Source organism: Callorhinus ursinus, unplaced genomic scaffold, assembly GCF_003265705.2.
Source record: "Callorhinus ursinus isolate GAN/ISIS: 27379988/994484 unplaced genomic scaffold, GSC_fseal_2.0 scaffold28, whole genome shotgun sequence".
Classification (NCBI taxonomy): Eukaryota; Metazoa; Chordata; class Mammalia; order Carnivora; family Otariidae; genus Callorhinus; species Callorhinus ursinus.
Genome location: NW_027397090.1, coordinates 16636934 through 16661017, shown reverse-complemented (window position 1 = coordinate 16661017; position 24084 = coordinate 16636934). Strand labels below are relative to the sequence as shown.

Genomic DNA, 24084 nt, shown 5'->3' with positions numbered 1-24084 from the left:
GCCTTTGCTGTATCCCAAAGATTTTGAACAGTTGTGTTTTCATTTTCATTGGTTTCCATGAATTTTTTTAATTCTTCTTTAATTTCTTGGTTGACCCATTCATTCTTTAGTAGGATGCTCTTTAGCCTCCATGTATTTGAGTTCTTTCCGACTTTCCTCTTGTGGTTGAGTTCTAGTTTCAAAGCATTGTGGTCTGAAAATATGCAGGGAATGATCCCAATCTTTTGGTACCGATTGAGACCTGATTTGTGACCTAGGATGTGATCAATTCTGGAGAATGTTCCATGGGCACTAGAGAAGAATGTGTATTCCGTTGCTTTGGGATGGAATGTTCTGAATATGTCTGTGAAGTCCATTTGGTCCAGTGTGTCATTTAAAGTTTTTATTTCCTTGTTGATCTTTTGCTTAGATGATCTGTCCATTTCAGTCAGGGGGGTGTTAAAGTCCCCCACTATTATTGTATTGTTGTCAATGTGTTTCTTTGCTTTTGTTATTAATTGCCTTATATAATTGGCTGCTCCCATGTTCGGGGCATAGATATTTACAATTGTTAGATCTTCTTGTTGGATAGACCCTTTAAGTAGGATATAGTGCCCTTCCTCATCTCTTATTACAGTCTTTGTTTTAAAATCTAGTTTGTCTGATATAAGGATTGCCACCCCAGCTTTCTTTTGGTGTCCATTAGCATGGTAAATGGTTTTCCACCCCCTCACTTTCAATCTGGGGGTGTCTTTGCGTCTAAAATGAGTCTCTTGCAGACAGCATATTGATGGGTCTTGTTTTTTAATCCAATCTGATAGCCTGTGTCTTTTGATTGGGGCATTGAGCCCATTTACATTCAGGGTAACTATTGAAAGGTATGAATTTAGTGCCATTGTATTACCTGTAAGGTGAATGTTAACTGTCTGTTGTCTGTGTTCGTTTCTGCTCTTTGCTGCTTTTAGGTTCTCTCTTTGCTTAGAGGACCCCTCTCAATATTTCTTGGAGGGCTGGTTTCGTGTTTGCAAATTCCTTTAGTTTTTGTTTGTTCTGGAAGCTTTTTATCTCTCCTTCTATCAAAACATTTTTTATAATATCAATAAAATAGATAAATCTCTAGCAAAACTAGGGAAGAGAAATATTACCAGTATGAGGAGTAAAATCTAGAGTATCACTACAGACCCTACAGACATTATTAGTATAATAATGACATACTACAAACAACTCTACACACATAAATTCTCCAACATAGATAAAATAGACCAATTCTTTGAAAACCACTAACTACTAAAACTCACTCAAGATGAAATAAACAACTGGAATAGACCTAAAAGTATCGATGGAATTGAATCCAGTCTGAGATGACTTCTCACTGGTGAGTTCCACCAAAGAAGAAATAACATCATATTTATACAATCTCTTTTGGAAAATAGAAGAGGAAATTCTTTCCAACATTTTATGAGGGCCAGCATTGCCCCAATCCTCAAACTAGACAAAGAAATGCAAAAAAAAAATTAAAAAATAGGTAACTATGGACAACATCATCACAGACCTATATGCAAAAATCTTCAGCAACATTAGCACTTAACCCAGGAATATTTAAAAGAATAATATACCATCGCCAACTGGGGTTTACTGCAGGGTACAAGGCTGATTCAGTGCAGCTGACCCTGGAACAACATGGGTTTGAACTGGGCAGGTCCACTTATGTACAGATTTTTTTTCTATAAATACAGTACAGTCCTGTAAATGTACTTTCTCTTCCTTGTGATTTTCTTAATAATATTTTGTTTTCCCCAGCTCACTTTATTATCAGAATATGGTATATAATATATGTAACATACAAAGTGTGTGTTAATCAAATGTTGATGTGACTGGTAAGGCATCCAGTCAACCGTAGTCTATTAATAGTTAAGTTTTTGGAGGGTCAGAAGTTACACGTGGATGTTCAACTGTGCGAAGGTCAGTGCCCCGACCCCCTTGTTGTTCAAGGGTCGACCATATTTGGAGGTCAATCAATGTCATCTACCATATTAACAGTTTAAAGAAGAAAAATCACACCACATGCTTTTTCTACATCAACGGATATGAACACGATCATTTGAATTATTATGATTATATTATGAATTAGCATGATAAATTTATATCAGATAGCATTCACAATAAAATTCTGAGCAAACTACGAATAAAAGGGAGCTTCTTCATCCTAATAAAAGGTATCTATATATGGAACAGCTAGCATCATAATTACTGGTGAAAAACTGAATTCTTTCCCCCTAAGAGTGGGAACAAGATAAGGATATTCAGTCTCATCACTTCTGTTCTGTAACTTCAATTGTACTGGAAGTCCTAGCCAGTGCAGTAACTTAAGGAAGTAAATAAGTGCATCCAGGTTGGAAAGCAAGAAAGAAAACTATTCACAAATACATGTGTGATCGGCACAAGTGTTTATAGCAGCTCTGTTTGTGAATGACCAAATCTGGAAACCACCCTGACATTCTCAAATGTGGACAAAGAAACGGTGGCCCCATCCACATGATGAAATACTATAGAGCAGCAATAACTTGTGGCAACCTGAATGAATCTCAAAGGCTTTACACTGAGTGAAAGAAGCCAATCTCAAAAGGTTACCTACTGCATGACTCCATTTATATGACACTTGGAAAAGGCACAACTGTAGATCATGATCAGCAGGGCTTAGGGGCGTGAGAAGGGCGTGACTATACGGGAAAAGCAAGAGGGAGTTTTGGGGGAAGATGGAATTGTCCTTTATCCTGATTTTGGTGGTGGTTATACAAATGTACGCATGTATTTAACTTCATCTATCTGTGCATCCCCCAAAAGTCAATTTCACTCAATGATAATTTTTAAATAATATTGTTTTCTAAAAAAACGGGACATTTCTAGTGATTATCTCTCCACTCAGTTGCAGCCTTGTCCATCTTAATCCTTGAAAGAGTCAGTATTTGGATATTCACATTGTGACTGTATGTTCAGAAGAACCCCCAAATGAACGCTTGCATAGATAATGAATGCACTTAATGGTAAAAAAAAAAATGCTAGAAATACAAAATGTGGTTGTTATTCTGTTTCATTGCTATTGTCACTATCTTTTTTTCTTTTTCTTTTTGGAAACAGATTCATTTTGGAATTCCGCTTCCTTCAATACCGAGACTTCATACCTTCACTTCCCTACGTTCCGTGGAGAGCTCAGTGCTGATGTGTCTTTCTTTTTTAAGACGACAGCTCCTTCTGGGGTGTTTGTAGAGAACCTGGGGATCACAGACTTCATCAGGCTAGAGCTGCATGGTGAGTCGCCCCCTGGGCAAAGCCACCAGGCACTCAGTACTTAGCAATAACCCCTTTGGAACCTAATTCCCAATGTATTGCCATGCTTTCTTTGTCACTTGTATTTCTTTAGTACATAATAAAGTTCTATTACCTTTTTTTAAGATTTATTTATTTGAGAGAAAGAGAGCAGGGCTGTCGGGGGAAGAGGGAGAGAGAGTCTTAAGCAGACTCTGCGATGAGCGTGGAGCCCAGTGCAGGGCTTGATCTCATGACCCTGAGATCACAACCTGAGCCCACACCAAGAGTCGATGCTTAACCAACTGAGCCACCCAGGAGCACCTAAAGTTCTATTATTTTAAATCCTTATTTTTAATAGAGAGTAAAAGAGTGATTCACAAAACACACAGCAGTCTGTCCAATTTTGTGCTGCCCTAACTCTGTGTGCAATCAGGATATTTTAAACCAAACTGGTCCGATAACTACTCACTAAATTGCAGAATCATGTCATGTAATTGACTCCTCACATTGTTTATGCATGTACGCAAGGCTCGATTCCTTACTTCAAAATTTCATGTAGGGCTTTTTAAGTAAAGTATATGAAGATTTAAATTTAAATAAATTCACTGATATATACGAAGGCAGATCACAGGTTAGTTTTCTTCCCATAGGGAAAGATCTCTACTCCTCCAGGTTTAGCAAGATGCAGAGTGTGCTCTGAAGAGGAATATGATAAAATGGTTTTGTTTTTCTTCCTCCAGGATACAAATTTATTTTGCCCTCCTAGCCAGCTCAGAGTGACATTTGTCTGCATCAATGTCACCATCTGCCTTCATAAGGAGCGTGTCATGCAGCTTCCCTCCTATCTCTCAAGACTGAATTTCCTCCCCTGTGAATGAACCAAGCTATCTGTATTTGCAGCTCCTGCAGAAGTGACCTTTTCCTTTGATGTGGGGAACGGGCATTGTGAGGTCACAGTGCGGTCTCCCACTCCCTTTAACGACAACCGGTGGCACCACGTGAGGGCAGAGAGGAACGTGAAGGAGGCATCGCTTCAAGTGGATCAGCTCCCCAGCAAGACTCAACCTGCACCCCCTGATGGGCATACCCGCCTACAGCTCAACAGCCAGCTCTTTGTGGGTGAGTGTGGTTGCTCTCTAGCTGAACTGTGCTGCCGGAGACAGACCCGAAGATGCTGACCATACAGCGGTGATGGTCACGAGTGCACATTGCTTCTGTCTGCACCATGTACCAAGAGCTCATGCAGGAGTCAGCCTCTCTTTCCATAGATTGTTGTTAATACAGTTTCCATAGAACGTTGTTAGTGATTATTGTTTCCATAGATTTCCTAGTTCACAGATGAGATAATGAGGGTTCAGAGAGATCAAGTGACTGAGTCTAGAAACTCAAATAGAAGAGAAATCCAATCCCTGGTGGATGGATTCCCAGGCTTGCACTCAATAGCATCGATGACTTGCATTTGTTTTAGTTACTTCTTATCAATACTGTTTCTAAAACAATTAGCAATTTTCATCCAATACTCCCGCTTCACTTCTCAGTGAAGTTGGGGAACCTGCCATGTGACTATGACAGAATTCTCCAGTGTCCCTCCCCCCACCCAAACACAGACCGCAGGAGGACTCATGTGGCTGTGCCCCACGGGACGAGCGCCGCCCTCCTGGGCTGCTCAGGCCTTGCAAATGCCGGGTTCAAACCCAGGCTGGCTCCATTCTCGCTGCCACTTTTCAGTGATTAAAGCTCTGGGTAGTGGAAGTCTTCCTTTTCATTTACTTGCTTATTTTTTTAATACTTTTTTTCTCAAAGAGAAAGATAATTTTCGCTACATTACTTTTCAGACAACTCTATGCTAATTTGGAAACCAAGCAGATCAATGAGGTAGCTCTTACTTGGTCATTTCTCATGTATTTTCAAGTAAATAAGGATGCAGTCTAATTAAAAACTGATATAAATCACAGATTAGCGTGCAGTCTGCTTTGCCAGAGGACATCTACAGCATCTGGGGGCTAGTGCTAGGCAGGGAGTTGTCTGTGTGTGTGTGTGTGTGTGTGTGTGTGTGTGTGTGTGTACGACCCATGGCACATAAAACTCTACTTCAAGGCTTCGCATCAAATCATGAAACTGTGAATCAAATTAAACAATTTTATTTTCTGATTTGTAATCCTGAGGATCAATTAATGGAATTTCTAGGAAAAAAGTGTGCACGAACACCTACCTAGAATTGACATCCCCGCTGAAATAATGTTTCTAGAGCTTGAGAAGCTAGCAGAAAATTCTGATCTGGTATATGTACCCCAGGCCCACCGAGTCAGAATCCCTAGGAATGAACCCCAACTCTGTTTTAGCAAGCACTCCAGGTGATCCCTGGGCTCCCAGATTTGAAATTAGGCTCACATGAGACATGATAGAAAGACAGAGAGCTATACAGTGTTCAGTGACCTCAGAGCTCGCAGGCTGGAGCGAGGCAGGCCTGAGGGCCTGGGTTTTAATATCAACCCTCTGCCTTCGCTTTCTTTGACCACTCCTCAATTCCTTTTCACAGTGTCGTTAATGGGAGCACTTCTAAGAAGGGATGATATTACATATACAATTTTTATCTATATAATAAATATGTAACAAAAAATATATATAACAAGTGCATATACAAATTATAATGTATATCATATATTAAATATATACACTATATATAAATTTGTGTATTACAAATTTGTAATATATATTATATTGCAAAGATTTTCAACTATCTAACTTTATTGTGCATATCACAGTTTATCTACTTAAACTCTAAAAATGATAGATGGGTCTTTTTTTTTTTTATGAAGGAACCGATATAAGAGTGTACAAATCTTTCTAAATATCACTTGAAGAAGTATTTTTAGAATAAATATTTACCAAGGTCATCTTCGAAAATATTTTTGTCAATGGTTTATTCGATATCATTTGATGGATCTTAATATGTGATCAGCCTATGTTTTCAAACTTGTCTGTCTGTGTTCGTAAAACTTACGGCGGGTCGCTCTTTTGACATTATCGGTACGGCCTCAGTTGGACGTGGAGTCGAAATGCCACCAAGACACCCAGGAGCACGTTTGCAGTTGCAGGTGTTTCCCTTGTAGGTGGGACGGCCACCAGACAGAGAGGCTTCCTGGGGTGCATTCGGTCGCTGCGGTTGAATGGGCTGGCCCTGGACCTGGAAGAAAGGGCCACAATGACACCAGGCGTGGAGCCAGGGTGCCCAGGACACTGCAGCAGCTATGGACACCTGTGTCGCAACGGAGGGAGATGTAGAGAGAGACCCAGGGGCATCAGTTGCGACTGTGCCTTCTCTGCATATGACGGGCCATTCTGCGAGAGCGGTGAGTGTGCCCCACGAGCAGGACGGGGAGACGGAGGCACCTCATTTGGCTGTTTGCCTTGTGTTTCTGGCATTTGACCCTGTAAAGGAAGGATAAGGCAGTTCTCTGTGATTGGCTAAAGTAGAGCTGTTTCTCTCCCAAATTCGTCCCTTTATGATTCTATTCTTGAGAAGCTCGTGAGGACTTCTGTTGGATCCAGCATCATCGATGCAACACTGAGAAGAACAATAACTCTAAGTATATATTTACACTCGGCATTTAATGCTCTGTAAATCTGAGATGAAGCATTTTGTGGGCCATAATAAAATATTGTTACTCAGTTCTACATCATGCAAATATGCATGGGGATAAGTTATCTTTTTATCCATATTTTATTATTTTTTTAATCTGAAATATTTTTAAAATTTAAAAACACCCAGTAAAGCATGACATTCTTGTTTTCTCTCTTGAGATATTTAAGGGTTAGAGATACCGTGTAAATACACGTAGAGAAGAGCCTTGCATTCACGTAGTGCTAACATAACCAAAATGAGTGTCATTCCAGAGATTTCTGCGTATTTTGGAACTGGCTCATCAGTTATCTACAACTTTCAAGAACATTCTAATTACACCTCCAGTAAGAACTCCAGCTCCTTTGCAGCTTTATTTCATGAGGATCTGACGCTGGCCGGCGAAATGACCACACTGAGCTTCCGGACCACAGGGACACCCAGCTTACTCCTCTACGTGAGCTCCTTCTATGAGGAGTACCTGTCCGTTATCCTTGCCCCCAATGGTGAGTGTCAAGACTGTAAGAACAGGGAGACTGAATTAGAACATTAGGCACACAATGAGGGGGACCCGTTAGGTGTCAAACTACACGGAGGAAACGCAATTTCATGGCTTGCAATTCTCGTTCTATCAGCGGTGGTTTATTTTTCATGACAACCTCAAGTGTTTATCACTAAAGTTAACATTTCCATGATTACATTTCAGATACATCTCTCCCATGAAAGTCTGATCGTTTTAGGTATTTGATGTGCAGCTATGCTTCTTGCTATTCCGGGAAGTCTTTCCTTCTGTACATGAATAAATTAGTTTTGCAACTGACTCTGAAACAAGATATCTCGTTTTGTACATGGAAAATATTCCCTCCTCCTTCTGAGTGAAGTAAAGAAGTATATTAAACTATCTAAAATCCACTATTCCTAAGGACCAGATGAATATGATTGTTCTTCACTCATTAGTGATTGAAAAATCATTCATGTCATATCTACGTACAAAGAAAAGTGGGATAAGAGCTACCCAACCCATGGCCACCAAGTCTTTCCAAGACTGTTCGAGATGGAGAATTAAACCAAGCTATAACCTTGCTTCACAGGGGCGAAGGGCAGAGACTTACGTTCCGGAGGACCTATGATGGGCAGTATGGGAGTTATGGGATAGTGGGCATATCTGTGAAGGACATCAGGAAATTTAGATATTGTAGCAAATCTTTTGTCTTTCCTCTGTTTCTTGATTATGGCAGAAAAATTAGAAAAATTCTGGTTGTGCACAAAAAAAAATTCATTATGCAAATGTCAGCAATACATTAAAATGCATTAAAATAAGTCACATTAAAAGAAGTGATGCTTATAGAAACTGAATGTTAATTCAATATTGCTTGAGGTTTTACCATTTAATACTATGAATACCACATGAATAATTAACTTCGAGCCTAGCTCCGAGTTCTCATATGCTTAACTTAGAGTTTTTCCTTTAGTTAAGGAAAATGGAAGAACTTGGAAAAAGACCATTTGGTCTTGACTTTTTAAATAGCATAATTGGATTCTGAATTTGGCCCTGGAATAGCACACAAATGATCACTCTTCCAGGAACAGGGATTATTGGTGTCCTTAAGCAAGTGCTCAATAAATTCAAATTATATGAAACAAATAAAAACAAAATGTGCTTTAAAACCTGCATTGACATTTTTTATGAAATTCCTTTTTAGTTAAAAGTGTCATTTTTTGTCTTCTTTAGGAACTTTGCAGATCAGGTATAAGCTGGACAGGCACCAGGAACCTGATGTTTTTAACTTTGGTTTTAAAAACCTTGCCGATGGGCAGCTTCACCAGGTGAAGATTCACAGAGAAGCGGCTGTGGTCTCTGTAGAGGTAAGGGGTAGATTCACAAAGGCAAGAGTAACCAAACCTGTGACACTTAGTGTGTGACCTCCAGCAAGACTTTGATAATAAATCCTAGTAAAAGAAATACATATTCAGCACAGTCTTCCCATAAAGTCCTGGGCACAGAAAACGTAGCTAAAGTGTTTTATTTAGCAATGTTGTTTGTTTGTTTAGCAAGAGGCTGACAAGGTTCTTATTAATATTTGACCACTTGAAATACCAGGCTGTCCTTATCGGTAGGGCAATGTTGTCTAGTTTCTCCCAGCGATTACTGGAGATGGGAGAATGGGAACCTGTTCCCATCTGACTACAGAAAAAAAAGCAAGGCCTGCGGAAATGTAAACACAAGGGGAAAAGCAAGATTTTGCTTAAAGTGGGAATACATTTTTTAAAAGCGTCAGTGTTTAAATTATTCATTGTCACTGGGTTTTGAAGAATAACCTTTATATATTGAATCTGTGTGAATAATACCTTTTGTTGCTCGTGTTACTAATTTCTATTTGAAATAAGTAAAAGTTTAAGGTTTGAAATAGCTTATTGCATCCCTTTGTGGATTGTACCAATTACAGATCCTTAAACCATGAAGACAAATAAAGGGAAAAGAATAGGCAGTGGGGGGGCGTGGTGTGGAATCTGAGGTATTATAAAAATTGTTATGAAACCATTTTCTCCTTTAACCTTTGTGATAGCTCGAATGTATGGCTCATTTTTACCATTTTTCTTGGTCTCCCTCTGATTCTCATTCTCTTATTATCAAAATTGCTCTCCATTTTGATGTTTGCTTCTTGTGGAATATTTAATAGATTAACCAGAATGCAAGGAGACAAGTCATCCTGTCATCAGGGACAGAATTCAATGCTGTCAAATCCCTTATGTTGGGGACAATTTTAGGTAAGTGTCAGAAAGAGCGTCGTCCCCCCCTCCCCCAACCCCATGACATGGATCAGAAGTGTTAGGTTGCAAACACAGGAAGCGTTCATCATGCTCAAAGAAGCTCCTTGTCATATTCATGGTTTCCCAGTGAGTGACAATCAAGGTAGAAGCCGCTCTTTTGTCTGAGTGTGCCTGTAATCACCAGTAAGGGCTGTCTGTAGGTGAGCCAGAGTGATCCCTGAGAAGTTCCTCCACACTTACCCTCTCCCTTGGCAATCAAGCAGAATGAAACTTGGTATTTTTCTAACCATTGAGGAAAGGCGAAATCAAAGCAGGTATCACGTTCACAAATTATATATTAATCAGGGGTCAAATGCAGAATCATTCAATGATAAATATAGATTTACATTTACAAAAAGAAGAGAAAAGACTTAATTTTCTTTTAGCAAGTGAATACGTGTTGGGCAGTAGACCGGGCCCTGTTCTGAGATGTGTTCAATGCTCCCAACTACTCTTCGAAAGTCGGGACCTGAAGATCCCACACACACTCTTTATGGCTGTGAGTTATTCTCCATTAAAGTAGGAGAGTAAAAGCATACTATACTACTTAGGCATCAAATTATTTATGCCTTTATTTTTACCCTTGAATTAAATTGAAATAAAAATAAATTTTGAAAGGTATCTTTTCTTTTTGATCTTTTATATGTAAACTGTATGTGCTATCGATATTTAAAGTTATTTGGGAGAAATCTTGTGGTATTGTGTGTTATTCCTGCTCTGGTATGTGACACCCATCTGGCTCTGTTTAGTCCTAGATAATTCATGGAATCTTTATTACCTTTTCAGCCATTTGCACATTGGTTCTTTGATAATTTCTTCTGCCCCCCCCCCATATATAACGTCTTACAAAACTGGGGAGATTTAGAGACAGCACATGGGCGGATATTCAAAATACGGTGAGAGAAGCACAGTAACTATTAAAATGACCACAGTTTTCAAAAAGATGATGGGCAATAAAATGATGAGTTCTTATTTTTCAGAGGAAATGTGACAAATCCCAGCGTGCCCCTTGTAAAGGGTAAAAACAAACGCGCATCGTTTAGATGACCGGAAGCTCCGTGTTGGTCATGCGCAGTTACAGGTGCAGGTTAAGCCAGTTAAGGAGGGTCCCGGAGTTCTTTGCTGTGAAAATACAGTTTTAGCACCATATGATGAATAGCAACTTCAGGCTGTAGTGGTGGTCCTGCTTTCTAATCACGCCTTAAGGTGGATAAAGAATTGGCCTCCACGCTGTGTTGGCAGAAAAGCAGCTTGCGCTGCTGGTGCTTTGGTGTGGCTCGCTGTTCCTGTCCCTTCTGCACGTGCAGAATAGTCATCGAGAAGTTAGCGCCAAGATACAAATGAGAGCAGTTGTTTCCCCTTGAGCGTTGGAAGAAGTTTCTAGCTATTGCAGCCCATCAGAGAGGGTCAGAAATGTGTCATTTCTGGACATCCATGTTTTTGTGTATTAGTAGATTTTTTATTCTATTTTTTCAAGTTTTTATTTAAATTCTAGTTAGTTGACATACAGTGCAATATTAATTTCAGGTGTAGAATTTAGTGATCCATCACTTACATAGAACACCCAGTAGATTTTTTATTCTTTTTAAAACAGTGGCATAGTATAGAAAACCACAAAAACTGGGAGAACATTGGAAAGAAATAAGCTCCTCCTCTGGCTTTCACCCGTGAGAATAACAGTATACATTTAGCTAGAGGATATTATGAAGTTCCTAAAAATTCAAAGCTTTGAGTTTCACAGAACAGTGGGATGGAACCCCGTCCTTGGCTGTCAGGTGAATAGGATAATTGTTTTTAACACCCAAGCAGAAAAGCATTTGCTCCCTTTTTATCTGATGCTGAGCTCCAGTCTCTGGCCGGATGGAGAGTTACTATCCTTGGTTTAACAGAGTGAGGAATTGATCATCTTAGGGGTGTGCAAGCCTCAGCGCCGGGCTCCCATACAGGGGAGGTCTGTGAGTGGAGAGATGTCCCCGTCTGCCCCCAGCAGTGTCATCCCCCCTTCCTTGTGGGAGCGGGTGTCTGTGTGCATTCTTTTCCCAGCCATGAGGACAGATAGGGTCAAGGAACAAAAGGAACACACCCCACACAAGTGCTTGTCCTCAGTGACTCCAGCCTCTGACAGGAGCGATGAGGCATGTTCAGAAGTGTTTGTGACTCAAGGTAGAAAAGTTGCCATCAGGAAGTGTGAAATTGACAAAGAAATACTTTTAAAGACAATTTAGCTTTGAATTTATTATCTGTAAATAGATACGCCATAGATTATGGAAATTGATTTAATAACTAAACTGCCTTATATAAAGGAAATCATTTTAATTAAAAAAGGAGAATAATACATTTTATCATATAAATTTTTATTTTCCTACAAGTTAATATATAGAGGGCAATAGCATGGAATCGAAGATGTTAATGTTTCAAGAATGGTATAGTCAAGGGCACCTGGGTGGCTCGGATGGTTAAGCGTCTGCCTTCGGCTCAGGTCATGATCCCAGGGTCCTGGGATCGAGCCCCGCATCGGGCTCCTTGCTCAGCGGGAAGCCTGCTTCTCCCTCTCCTTCTACTGCTCCCCCAGCTTGTGCTCTCTCGCTCTCTCTGTCAAATAAATAAATAAAATCTTAAAAAAAAAAGAATCTAATGCTATACATTAAAAAAAAAAAAGAATGGTCAAAAGCATCTCTCTCAGGCTATAAAAATTAAAGTTGAAATTCAGCAATGAAGTTTATTGCCTGAAGAAATTGAATCTAATAAAATTATAAATATTCATTTCATCTGTACCTAGAGGTACTCATCTTGATCAAAGGCTAATAAAACTTTTCATGTTTTGGATAATTTTCTTTCAGGATAGCTTCCAGTTACCAGTTAGTAACTATGAGTAGACTACTTTGTTTTGTTCAGATTTGGAAAATATAAACTGAGCTTCCTTTCATAAACTGATAGTAAAATAGACCAATAGATTGGCTAATAAAAGAGGCATTAATTTTTCCAAAGAAAGTTGTCTCAAACCATGGCAAGATATCCAGTACTTATTTTTAGTTAGCTACTTTGACTTAAAGAGCTATCCATTCATTAAAAATGCTTTGTTGGTCCCTGATGTGCACTTGTATTTCCCTGGACCTTTTGAATGCTTAGCAACAAGACATACTATACCTGCCCTCAAGGCACTTGCAATATAATAGGGAATATAAAAAATAAAATAATGTTCATGATGAATCTAATTTATCATTATTATTATTTACCCTAATGTGCTTTGGGAAAAATGGTTCAGGATCATCTTCTAAATTAACAGGCTGCTCTTGTTCTTCCTATTCTTCAGTGGTCTTATTAATGATGACCACTCAGGTTAAGTGTTCCCAGTTACTATAAAATAATTTTAGTAAAATCCTAGTTAAAATGCAAATCATTAGATTTCTAATTTTCTTTCTAGTCTTGACTTGGATGTAGCCTGTAATCCTAAAGTATGAGTGCTTTAAAATACAACCCAGTGAGGTGCCCTAACATTTTTACCAAGTTTTATTTCTCTGAAGACTTTTGTATAAATGGTATTCTGTTGATTTTGTCTTTTGTGCATTAAAAAACAACAACAGCAAAGATCCCCAAAATATCAAAACAAAAAATCTGTGCTGAAGTGTGCAGAATAAAGATGTGCCATTCTATTTCCTCCTGGGAAAGAATACATAGGTTGCATTTAGTTCAAATCAATATAGTCATGCAGATAAATCATAGTGGGTCAATTTTTAGTGTGGGGAAAGAAAATCCACTGAAGGATCATATGTTGAAATGGAACTCCATATATGAGAATTGGGTAATACATAATTTGTGGAAATTACCTACTGATACCTTCATGGACAGACAACAGTTTAGATATTAAAAACTCCATTGACTTATGTGACGTGTGTTTGTCTTTGCTATGGTCTGCCTAAGAATTTATCTCATTTAGGAGGAAAGTCATGGAGTGGAAGATACAAAAAGTTTATAAAATTTCAGCAATATGAATAGAAATGCAAAGGTCCTCAACAAAATATTAGCAAATTTAATCCAGTAACATAGAAAAATTGTTATACACTATGACCAGGTAAGATTTATCCTAGGAATTTAAGGTTGGCTCAACAGATAAAGAGCAATCAATGTAATACTCCATATTAATAGAATAAAGGACAAAAACCACGTGGATACCTCAGTAGGCACAGAAAAAGCATTTGAAAAAAACCCACTGTGCTTTCATAATGAAAAACAAACTAGGAATAGAAAGAAACTTCCTCACATGAAAAAAGACATCTACAAAAACCCCACGTCTAACTTCACACTTAATGGAAAATAATGAAAATCTTGCCCTAGGATCAGGAATAAGATAAGGATGTATACTCTCACTGCTTTTGTTCAAGACTGTAGTACAGGTTTGAGTGAGGGCTACTAGGCAATAAAAAAAAAGAGTAAAAAGTATCCAGAACAAGAAGGAAGAAGCAAAACTATCTCTATTTGCAGAGAACGTGATCTTGTAAGGAATCCTTGAGAAAAGTTATTAGAGCTAGTACACAGTTTGAGCAAGGATATAAGATTGATATATAGAAATTTATTGTATTTCTATATACTAGGAATGAATAATACAGAAATGAAATGAAGACTGAAATGTAAATTCCATTTAAAATGGCATCAAAAAGAATAAAATACCTTGGAATAACTGACAAAAGGGGTGTAAGACACATACACTGGAAACTATGAAAGATTGCTGGAAAGAATTATGGAAGATTTACATAAATAGAAAGACATCAGTGTTCATGGATTGGAAGTCATAATATTGCTAATATGGCAGTACTCCCCAAATTGATCTACAGGTTCAACAAAATTCCTATCAAAATCCAAATGGCAGGTTAATCCCAAAATGCATATATAAATGCAAGGGACTCCAAATAGCCAAAACAATCTTGAAAAGAAGAATGAAGTTGGAGGTCTCACCCTTGATTTTAAAATTTGGTCCAAAGCCATGGATATCAAAACTGTGTGGTATCGGCATAAGGATAAACATATTGACCAATGGAATAGATTGAGAGTCAAGAAATAAAACTATTTATCATCAATTGACATTTGATATTGGTGCCAGGCCCATTCAATGGAGGAAGAATAGTCTCTTAAACAAATGGTACTGAGCCAACCAGATATACACAGGTTAAAAAAGCAATGTTGACCCTATCTCACACCATTTAGAAAAATTAACTCAAAATGGATGATACTCCTAAATGTGTGTGTGTGTGTGGGGGGGGCTACAGTTATAAAACTCTTAGACCAAACTATGGTTGTGCATTTTTTGTGATGTTGGGTTAGGCAATGGTTTCTCAGGTAAGGCTTCTCAAAAGCCTTGGGTTAGATCATGGTTTCTCACAAGCAGCAAGAGGAAAATAGATAAATCAGACTTAATCAAAATTAAAACCTTGGTGATTCAAAAGACACTACCAAGAACGTAAAAAGGCAACCCACAAAATGAGGAAAACCATTTGCAAGTCATGTCTCTCATAAGAAATTTTTGCACAGAGTATATAAAGAGCTTTTACAACTAAACGAAAAGACAAATAACCCCATTTAAAAATGGTCAAGGATTTTGACCTCTGGTCAGAGGTCAAAATCAAAGACATTTCTTCGAAGAAGATATACCAATGACCAATATGAAAAGACACTCAAAATCATTAGCCGTCAAGGAAATGCAAATCAAAACCACAAGATATCACTAAAAGACAGGAACAAGTGTTGTGGAGGATGTGGAGAAATTTGAATGCTTGTGCATTGGTGATGGGAATGTAAAATGGTGCAGCCACTGTGGAAAAATAGTTTGGTAGTTTATTTGAAAGTTAAACACAGAGTTACCATATGACCACTCCTAGGTATAAACCCAAGAGAATTGAAAACGTGTGTCCGGACACAAAAGGTGTACAGAAATCCTCAAAGCAGTATTCTCCACTAATAACCCAAAGTGGGAATAACCCCCATGGCCATCGACTAAGTGGTATAATGTTACTTTTTATGGCCAGTATTTTGTTGGTATACAATGAAATATTGGCCATAAAAAGTAATAAAGTACCAACACATGACACAACATGGATGAGTCTTGAAAACATTATGCTAAGTGAAAAGAGATAAACACAGAAAGTCACATACTGTATGATTTATTTTGTATGAAATGTCCAGAATAGGCAAATCTGTAGAAACAGAAAGTTTAGGTTTGCCCAGGGCTGGAGAAGGGTAGGAATGGGACATGGAATCTAATGTGTACCGGGTCCTTTTGGAGTGATAGAAAGATTCTGCAAGTGGATACCGGTAATGGTTTTACAACTTTGTAAATATACAAAACCTCCCTGAATTGTGTACTTTAAAAGGGTCAGTCTTATGTGACCCTTGTATGATACAATGTGAATTGTATCTCAATAATAATAAAAAAAAACTATTAGAGATTTATTTCTTTTGCCAGAGCCCTTCTGCACATGCAGCAGGGAGAGGTGAGTGATGAGCCATAACTGGATGTTTATTCTGACGTGTGAATGAGTTTGTTCGAGAACAGGGTGTGATGGGAGATGGGGGGGGAGAACTGGAAGGGCCCAGGACTGCTGAGCCGGAGCAGGGCCACATGGGGAGGGGCTGCACAATTTTTGAAAAGGACTAAGGAACTAAGAGCAGCAATTGTGTAGAGTTCTGACGGTATCACCTTGTTGAGTAAAAGAGTGGCGGAGACAGCTCACATGTCATTACATGAAGAGTTGGTATTATTTACTAAAGACTAGTCTTCCAGTAAGTACCTACTGGCATTGCTTGTTCAAAGCACCTAGGGTCCCAAAGTATCCCTGATTTCTTTTCAGGTGTTAGCTGCAGGTGCTGGGAGAGTTTGGTGCGTGGTGGGCGTGTGTTTCGGGGAGGAAGGACTAATTCATTCACTTCTTTCCAAGTCTGAAAATCAGGTCCCTGCAGCTCTGAATTGTTGGAAAGACAGACTGGAAAAGTCTGTCTACTACTCATTTCCTTTTTTTTTTTTTTAAGATTTTATTTATTTATTTGACAGAGAGAGACACAGCGAGAGAGGAAACACAAGCAGAGGGAGTGAGAGAGGGAGAAGCAGGCTTCCCGCCGAGCAGGGAGCCCGATGCAGGGCTCGATCCCAGGACCCTGGGACCATGACCTGAGCCGAAGGCAGACGCTCTATGACTGAGCCACCCAGGCGCCCCTCTACTACTCATTTTCTAATTGTGTCATTTATCTAGAATTTAAAGAAGTTTGATCTCCAAAGGGAAAGTCAACACCGCTCAGCATGGTTGTGCCCATCCTCAGTGCCCCTTGTGGAGTGGAGGATGGACTGAGTGATTGGAACACACTCCTTCTACCGTGGGGACGATGAGGGAGAAAGACATCTTCCTACACTTTGGGGTTAGAGGATCAGCCTGCAGGTCCGCTGCTGGGTATGGGGCAGAAAAGTTGCAGCCTCCCCCTTGCCAGGAGCCCCCTATCGTATAAGATCCCCAACCATGAAGTCCTCATTAGCAGACCAATCAATAAACAAGTAAAAAGATAACATCACCCCTAAGGAAAGGGAGAGAAGGATTAAAGACAACAAACACAATTCCCACGTCAAAATAGAGCTGTTAAAGAAGACAGGACACAACTAGGATGAAACTTGGCACTCAAGGAAATTTGAGAAAAGTCACACCTGCACCCACCAGCTCTGGGGGTTAAAGTAAATATGGCTTTTCAAGATTTCACTTGGTCATCTGAAGGTGATAACCATCACTGGTTATCCTCAAATACTGGCCTGTAATATTATAGAGCGAAACGATCTCAAACTGCAGAGAAAAAAGATTAAGAGAGAGAAATTAGGAGGGAAAATAAGAGAGAACCTAACAGGAATAATTAGAGATCCAGAAACAGAATTGGAAGCAAAGACAGTAATTATGCATTAAAAAAAATTTTCTCTGAGCTAAAGGAAAACCTGAGTTGCAGATTGAAAGAATGCTGATGAGAAATTCTCATCAATTCTGATGAGAAAAGACATACAACTGGGAAAATTTCCGAATTGCAAAACCCACAGAGAAAAATCTTCCAAACTTTCTAGACAGAAGTTACCACAATGAAAATAATAATGATTTTGGCATCAGCATCCAACTTCTCATTTGTTACAGTGGGATAAAAAAAATGATGTGGAATATGGTTAACATTGCTGAGGAATGAGACACAATGCAAGCATCTAATATATAATGTATTTGACAAGGTTAAGAAAAGATATTTTGGATAACAAGGAAGGATGGAGATTAAATATTGACCGTGCATCCCATCTGAGGAAAATACTAGAGAATTATTCCGGTCAAAAGTGAATCACAATCATGACCTAAGGATGGAAAATCTGAAGGCAAGAGGCAACAGTGAGCAGTCAACCCTTCGATGTATATCGATACCCAACAAGCATACAAATCATGGCCACAGCTCCGTGGTTAATAGGCTAGGTGGGCAGAAAAGCCCACCCGCACATGTCCATACCCCCAACCCATATATAGGTATAAATGTCAAGTACAAATTCTTGACTGCAATATAATGTTCTACTGATGTTTCTTTCTTGAGTAATAGCACTGCCTATAGAAATTTTTAAATTTATCTTTAAAAAATAAATTTGACAAAATTAGTCCAATTAATAATTAAGATAAATGTCTGCCCAGGATTTGTTCTGTGACCCTAGCCTGGTAGCGCTCACGTCAGACTTTGACCAGGAGAGTGAGTGTTGTCCAGTCCCTCTTTTTGCTCAGCGGCTGAGACTTTTAATTGGCCTGTACTGTTTTGTTTTTGAGTATTTTCGCATTGTAGAAGTCCTATGTTACTATTACAGTGTTTTCCCCTTTCAGTTCTTCTTGACATTCTCTCAAGTATATTCAAGTAAGGTTGCCTTTCTTTACGGAATATCTATAGTCTGAATGCAAAAAAAAAAAGTTAAGTGATTTTTAAAGAACTCTTTATTTTTTTATTTTTAAAGATTATTTGAGAGAGAGAGCACAAGCTGGGGGGGGCGGGAGGGGCAGATAGAGAGGGAGAAGCTGACTCCCCACTGAGCAGGGAGCCCCATGCAGGGCTCAACCCCAGGATCCCGAGAGCATGACCTGAGCCAAAGGCAGACCCTTAACTGACTGAGCCACCCAGGAGCCCCAAAAGAACTCTTTAATATAATCATTTAATTGAGTTGTCTCAAGCTCGCTTTTACTTCACTATAAGAATGTAGCTGAAATTCATCATACATAAAGCTCCTTGATGCCTCATATAATCAACCTGCCCAAGATAGCTCTAGGTTTCAGAGAGTTGTTTATTAGGATTATGACAATGTAAACATGCCCCTAATTTTAGTTGCTTTTAGAGGTCTTTTACATAGTGCTTACAGTACCCCTGAAAAACTCAAACTCAAAGGAAACATTGTCCCCTAAGAGTTTAACTACAACATTAAGATACACTGGATCACAGCTGAGGTTCTTAGGGTGAACTTAAAGACCAGCTATTATGCCAATCAAAAAAACACTTCTAGAGTCTATACATATATTCTATGGATGGTGTATGCATTCATTAAAGTAGAAATGATCCCCCTTTACCTATCCCTTAATGTGAGCAATTATGAATATGTTTAAGATACTGACAGAATAAAAGAGATAATATCCTGTTGAAAAGGGGGTTACTGTAGCCAGCCTGGATCCAGGTCGCCCCACGTGAAAGATCTTGGTTTTCTAAAATCTAATGTTAACCAGCTTCCAGTAGGAATAAAAGCACTCATGGTGTTATGCTGTGAGCAGTTCTCACCTCTGGCAAAGACCTCACACAGTGCCCAGCCTGTGGAAACCACTGGATAAATTCTTGGTTGCTGTTTACGGTTGGTAGGAAAAGATGTTGTTGACCAGCTAGTGTACACACCGAAGCAGGGAGGAAGTCTGACAGCAGATTCCAAGTGTCCCCACATTGAGGTGGCTTCCCTGAGCATCCATGAAACATTCGCAGCCTGCACTTAACTGCCCCTGGTCAGATTTGGGGCGCACTGAGCAAGTGCACTGCAGGAACTACTCATCATCGAAGTGAAGGAATGGATGTTCTGCTCTCCTGGGTCCACCGCTGCTCTTCTTTAGCTATACAACCTCGGTCAGATCCAAGTGAGGGCAGGGGCCACGAAAGGGAGCGAGCCTAGACTTACGGAGAGGGGACAGAGACCACCCTTGTGAAGGGGGAAAGGCAGGGGGAGGTGGGGTTCCTCCATGACACCTGTGGTTAGGGAGGGGCCTCTATGGGGCTGAGAACAGTGAGCCAGACCAAAGTGTAAATGGCGAGATTAGAACTGCGGTAGGGGTTCCCAGAGCACTGTTGTCCCCGAGCTCAGGAGACATTTCACTGTAACCACCTAGATTATTGGCCACAAATCCTGTTACAAAATGTTGTAATGATCATTTGAAAAGCGCACTGGCAGAGGATTTCATTCCTTTGTACGGCGTGACTGCCTCCAGGGAAGCTTCGGTTTGCCCACACGCAGAGTTAGCACCTGCGGGTCACCGGCCCAGGCCGCAGGTACCGGCCCTGGCCGTCTCTTCTTAAGGAAGGAAGGACAGAGGATTCGGAGGGAGGGTCGGTTCGTCGCTCCGGTGCAGACGCGGGCTAGGCCTGCGCCCCCGCGCCCTGACGTGTGCCCCCTTCTCTGCCCACAGAGACCGCCGGCGCGGACCCGGACACGCTGCGGGCCGGCGCGCGCGGCTTCACCGGCTGCCTCTCGGCCGTGCGCTTCGGCCCCGCCGCTCCGCTCAAGGCTGCGCTGCGCCCCGGCGGCCCTGCCCCGGTCACCGTGCGCGGACGCGTGACCGCCGCGTCCCGCTGCGCGGAGGGGGCGGGACCCGGAGCCCCGGCGCAGGAGGCCACCCGCCCGCTTGCAGGTGGCGCAGGTGCGTGCCCCGCCGCCCGCGGTCGCGCTCGCCGCCCGCGGTCCTCCACCCCGGGCTCCATCCCGGAGCTTTCCAAAGCCCTCTGTTGGTTCGCCTGGCCATGCTCTGGTCTTGGTTTCATGCTCTGGTCTTGGTTTCATGTTCATTTCTACCAGCGCAATGCTCTGCTCTTCTGTGGAATGTTTGTGAATGTCTCCAAAGTCCTCCTTCCCTCTCGCCTCTGTCATTCTCCCTTTTTCTACTATAGGTGGTTCTGGACCAACAGATGGGGGAGAACCCTTAGTTAATGCTGACAGAAGTGACTCTGCTGTCATCGGAGGTAACAGGGCTGTGAATGACCCGGTCCTTGGCGTTGTTGTCACTGTTGGCATAAACCAAAAAGTGTCTGAGAATCCGCGCTGATGTGCGAGGTCAATGGCAGGCCACACACATTTGCTGATGTTCTTGATGGGATTGCACCCAAGTCAGCATCTGCAGGCGCTTAGTGGAAGGAACCCGTGGTTCCACGGAGAGGCTTTTAAAAGGATAGTTGCCAAGCTACGGAATAATAAGGTTTTTCATTTGAAAATGCCCATTCATATGTTCAGGATATATGTGTGTGTGTATATATGACATATTCACCTTTACTTCTTCGATTCAAAATAGCCATGGGCCTTCCAGTCCATTAGCCCAAAACTTTTAAAAATAATATTAAAATAAAAAAATAATATTAAAATAAAACATTAGGTGAGAGAAGCACCGAAACTATGCAAATTGTCATTTTCGTAAATATAAAGATAGAAAACTTAAAGATTTCTCTAAACATAAATATACAAAACTGTTTCTGGTGTCAGTCTTATCTTAGATTTATATATATCTTTTATATTTATAAATATAATTATTCATGTATGTTTGTATAATATATATACTTTTAGTGTCATATGTATTCTATATATGTGACATTAAAACTGGATATACTGTAAATCTTTAAAGCAAAGTCCTATAGTTAAACTATAGATGTATTTAAATATATATTCATATATAATATATATTTATATTTTCTATCTATTTATATATATTTGAAGAGGTAAAAATAATTGCATCTTAAATATCTCCCAATGTATTCTCTGAAACTATTTATTTGGGTCTGATTTAAAGAATGAATATTCAAGTTTCCTCCTTATGATTCAGAGAGCATTTACATTTATTTACTTAGATTATTGAAATGCGTCAGTTGTAAACTCTGCTTGCTAAGGAGGAAGTGAACTGCTCTCCATTCCATTGCTATTCCAAATAAGGGCATTAGTCCTCGAGCTGGGGGATGCAAGTGGGTGTCCACTCTTCAGGCAGGCTGTGCACCAGGTCAGATTGGATGTGCTCATTTCACTTCTGTTCACCAAGACGCCAATTTTCTCCAGACTGTTAGGAAGGTATTCAGACATTTTCAAGCCCTGACCAAATCTATGTAAGAATGTTAACATGTCCATCCCTATCTCAACTACTTCTGTTTTTGTAATGAATGAAGTATATGATCCCCTGATTTCACAAACTCCAAGAACAGAAAACGTATATGTTATTTATAATGTATATCTAAAAGGAATACTTTTGTGTTAAAATATAAATCAAATCTTATACCTGAACCATTCTCATTTATTTTTAATGAGAAGACTTTGCTATAAAACAAAAGCTGACTTAAAATAAATCGACTTAAATGTGATTAATATTTTCAAAATAGGAATCAAAGTCCCAAAATTCAAAATGTCGTGGTTGGTGCCATTTTTAGAGAGAGCAACAATGATGGGTTGGTGATAGAACAGAAGATGTGGTCTTTGGGGCCTTATTGCGTTTGGCTAGATATCACTGGCAAGTTGTACAAGGTAAATAAGTTGCACCAATATTATTCCCCTGAGAAATCCTACTTGGCTCCTGATAGACGGGATGGAGAATCAGAGCATGTGGGCTGTTAGGGTGGTAACAACTCAGGTTACTGGCCCCCGCAATTCACTTGGATCTGCCTTCTATCTGTGCGGTGGCCGTTTGCCATGTGGTTTGTCAGCTGCCAAGTATATTGACCCACAGCGTAGAATTCTGGGTAGAATTCGCAGCCCTTTGTCGAAGTGATCACAGACTGCACCCACATGTAAAGTACTTGATCTGTTTAAAGGATTACTTCAAAAGATGGATATCTGTATGTTTTGCACTGTATCACCTTCTCCTCTTGCAAGCCAAGGGGACAATATAGGAAAGGAGAATTCACCTAAATAACATCCACACCCAGTAAACCAGGCATCACAGGGTTTTCTTGCCAAGAGATCCATCATGTAGATGGACAGATAGAGAAAGAGACAGATGTGTAGATAGATGCAGAGGCAGGCAGACCTTAGTGCTTGTCACAAACACATTTATGCTGGAATTGCTGAAAGGAAGGTTATGGAAGGCATCCGATACATTATTCAGATTATCTCCATCTCTTCAGATAGTGGATGAAGACAGAAGTTATTCTAGGACCCTACCAAACCTCACAAAACAAACCAGCTAGTAATCAATTACATACTTAATAACATCCTGGATGTTTGAGGATAATGGTGACGGTTAATTGTATAATCAAGTGTCCTGATCTGCTGTTATTGAGTTACTGTCCCTGACACTAAGATTGGATATGGTGTAGCTCTTTAAAGCAAAGTCCTATAACGAAACATAAAAGTAATTAAGCAACTCTACTGTTTGTTCTCAAGTGAGATGCAAAATATGTTGAAAGTGATGATTATTCTACCTATTAATAGTTAGGAATCTTTCAAAACGTTCTTGAGCACCTGCTCAGGAATCCCTGTGACCAAATACACCCAACCAAACTTCGAGTTTGTTGGGCTCCATTAGCTTATGTCTGTCCGAGAGTATAGTGAAGAATCTTCATTTTATAACACAAATCTTGATTCCCATCATGAAACAGTAATGTGTTTTCTAACATTTGCTAAATGGAATATTAATGCCTGTGTCAGTCATCTTAAACGTATATTGACTAGTGGATGCTTTTTTTGGTACCTCCTTGTTTTGGTATGGATTAAACATTCATTCTTTATGAATATGATAGCTTGAGCAAACACTTCTGGGCCTCATTTGACTGTCCCAAACCTGACAGTGTTCTAAAAAAAATCTGAGGAACTTTTAAAACAATACTGCTGTCCAAGCCTCCCACTCAAAGATTCTGAGTTATCGTTTGCTGTGCAAAGTTGGGAACCACTGGCATAGGTAATGCATTCGGTACTTACAGCGTTACCCACAGGAGATGTCAAATAATCTACTTTCCCTATAGCTGAATGTTATCTATATTTTTACAATTTCTAATATGATGGTATATCGGTTACCTATTGCTCCTGACAAATTACCACCCACTTAGAGCTTAACCCAACCCACTTTTATTGTGTCCCAGTTTCTGTGGGTCAGGAGTCTGGGCACAGC

General features: G+C 40.0%; 1 protein-coding gene across 3 annotated transcripts in view; it reads left to right on the top strand.

Moving 5' to 3' along the window:
- Nucleotides 1–24084, top strand: part of LOC112838788 (contactin-associated protein-like 3) — a 204326-nt gene that overhangs the window by 176318 nt on the left and 3924 nt on the right. For 2 of the 3 annotated variants that reach the window (XM_073878174.1, XM_073878173.1), the window contains exons 16-23: nucleotides 3118–3288; nucleotides 4189–4407; nucleotides 6402–6641; nucleotides 7186–7416; nucleotides 8643–8776; nucleotides 9592–9679; nucleotides 20416–20646; nucleotides 20894–20965. In XM_073878174.1, the coding sequence (XP_073734275.1) occupies nucleotides 3118–3288; nucleotides 4189–4407; nucleotides 6402–6641; nucleotides 7186–7416; nucleotides 8643–8776; nucleotides 9592–9679; nucleotides 20416–20646; nucleotides 20894–20965 (1386 nt within the window). The remainder of the gene's footprint in view (nucleotides 1–3117; nucleotides 3289–4188; nucleotides 4408–6401; nucleotides 6642–7185; nucleotides 7417–8642; nucleotides 8777–9591; nucleotides 9680–20415; nucleotides 20647–20893; nucleotides 20966–24084) is intronic. The other variant, XM_073878175.1, reaches the window with a different exon arrangement.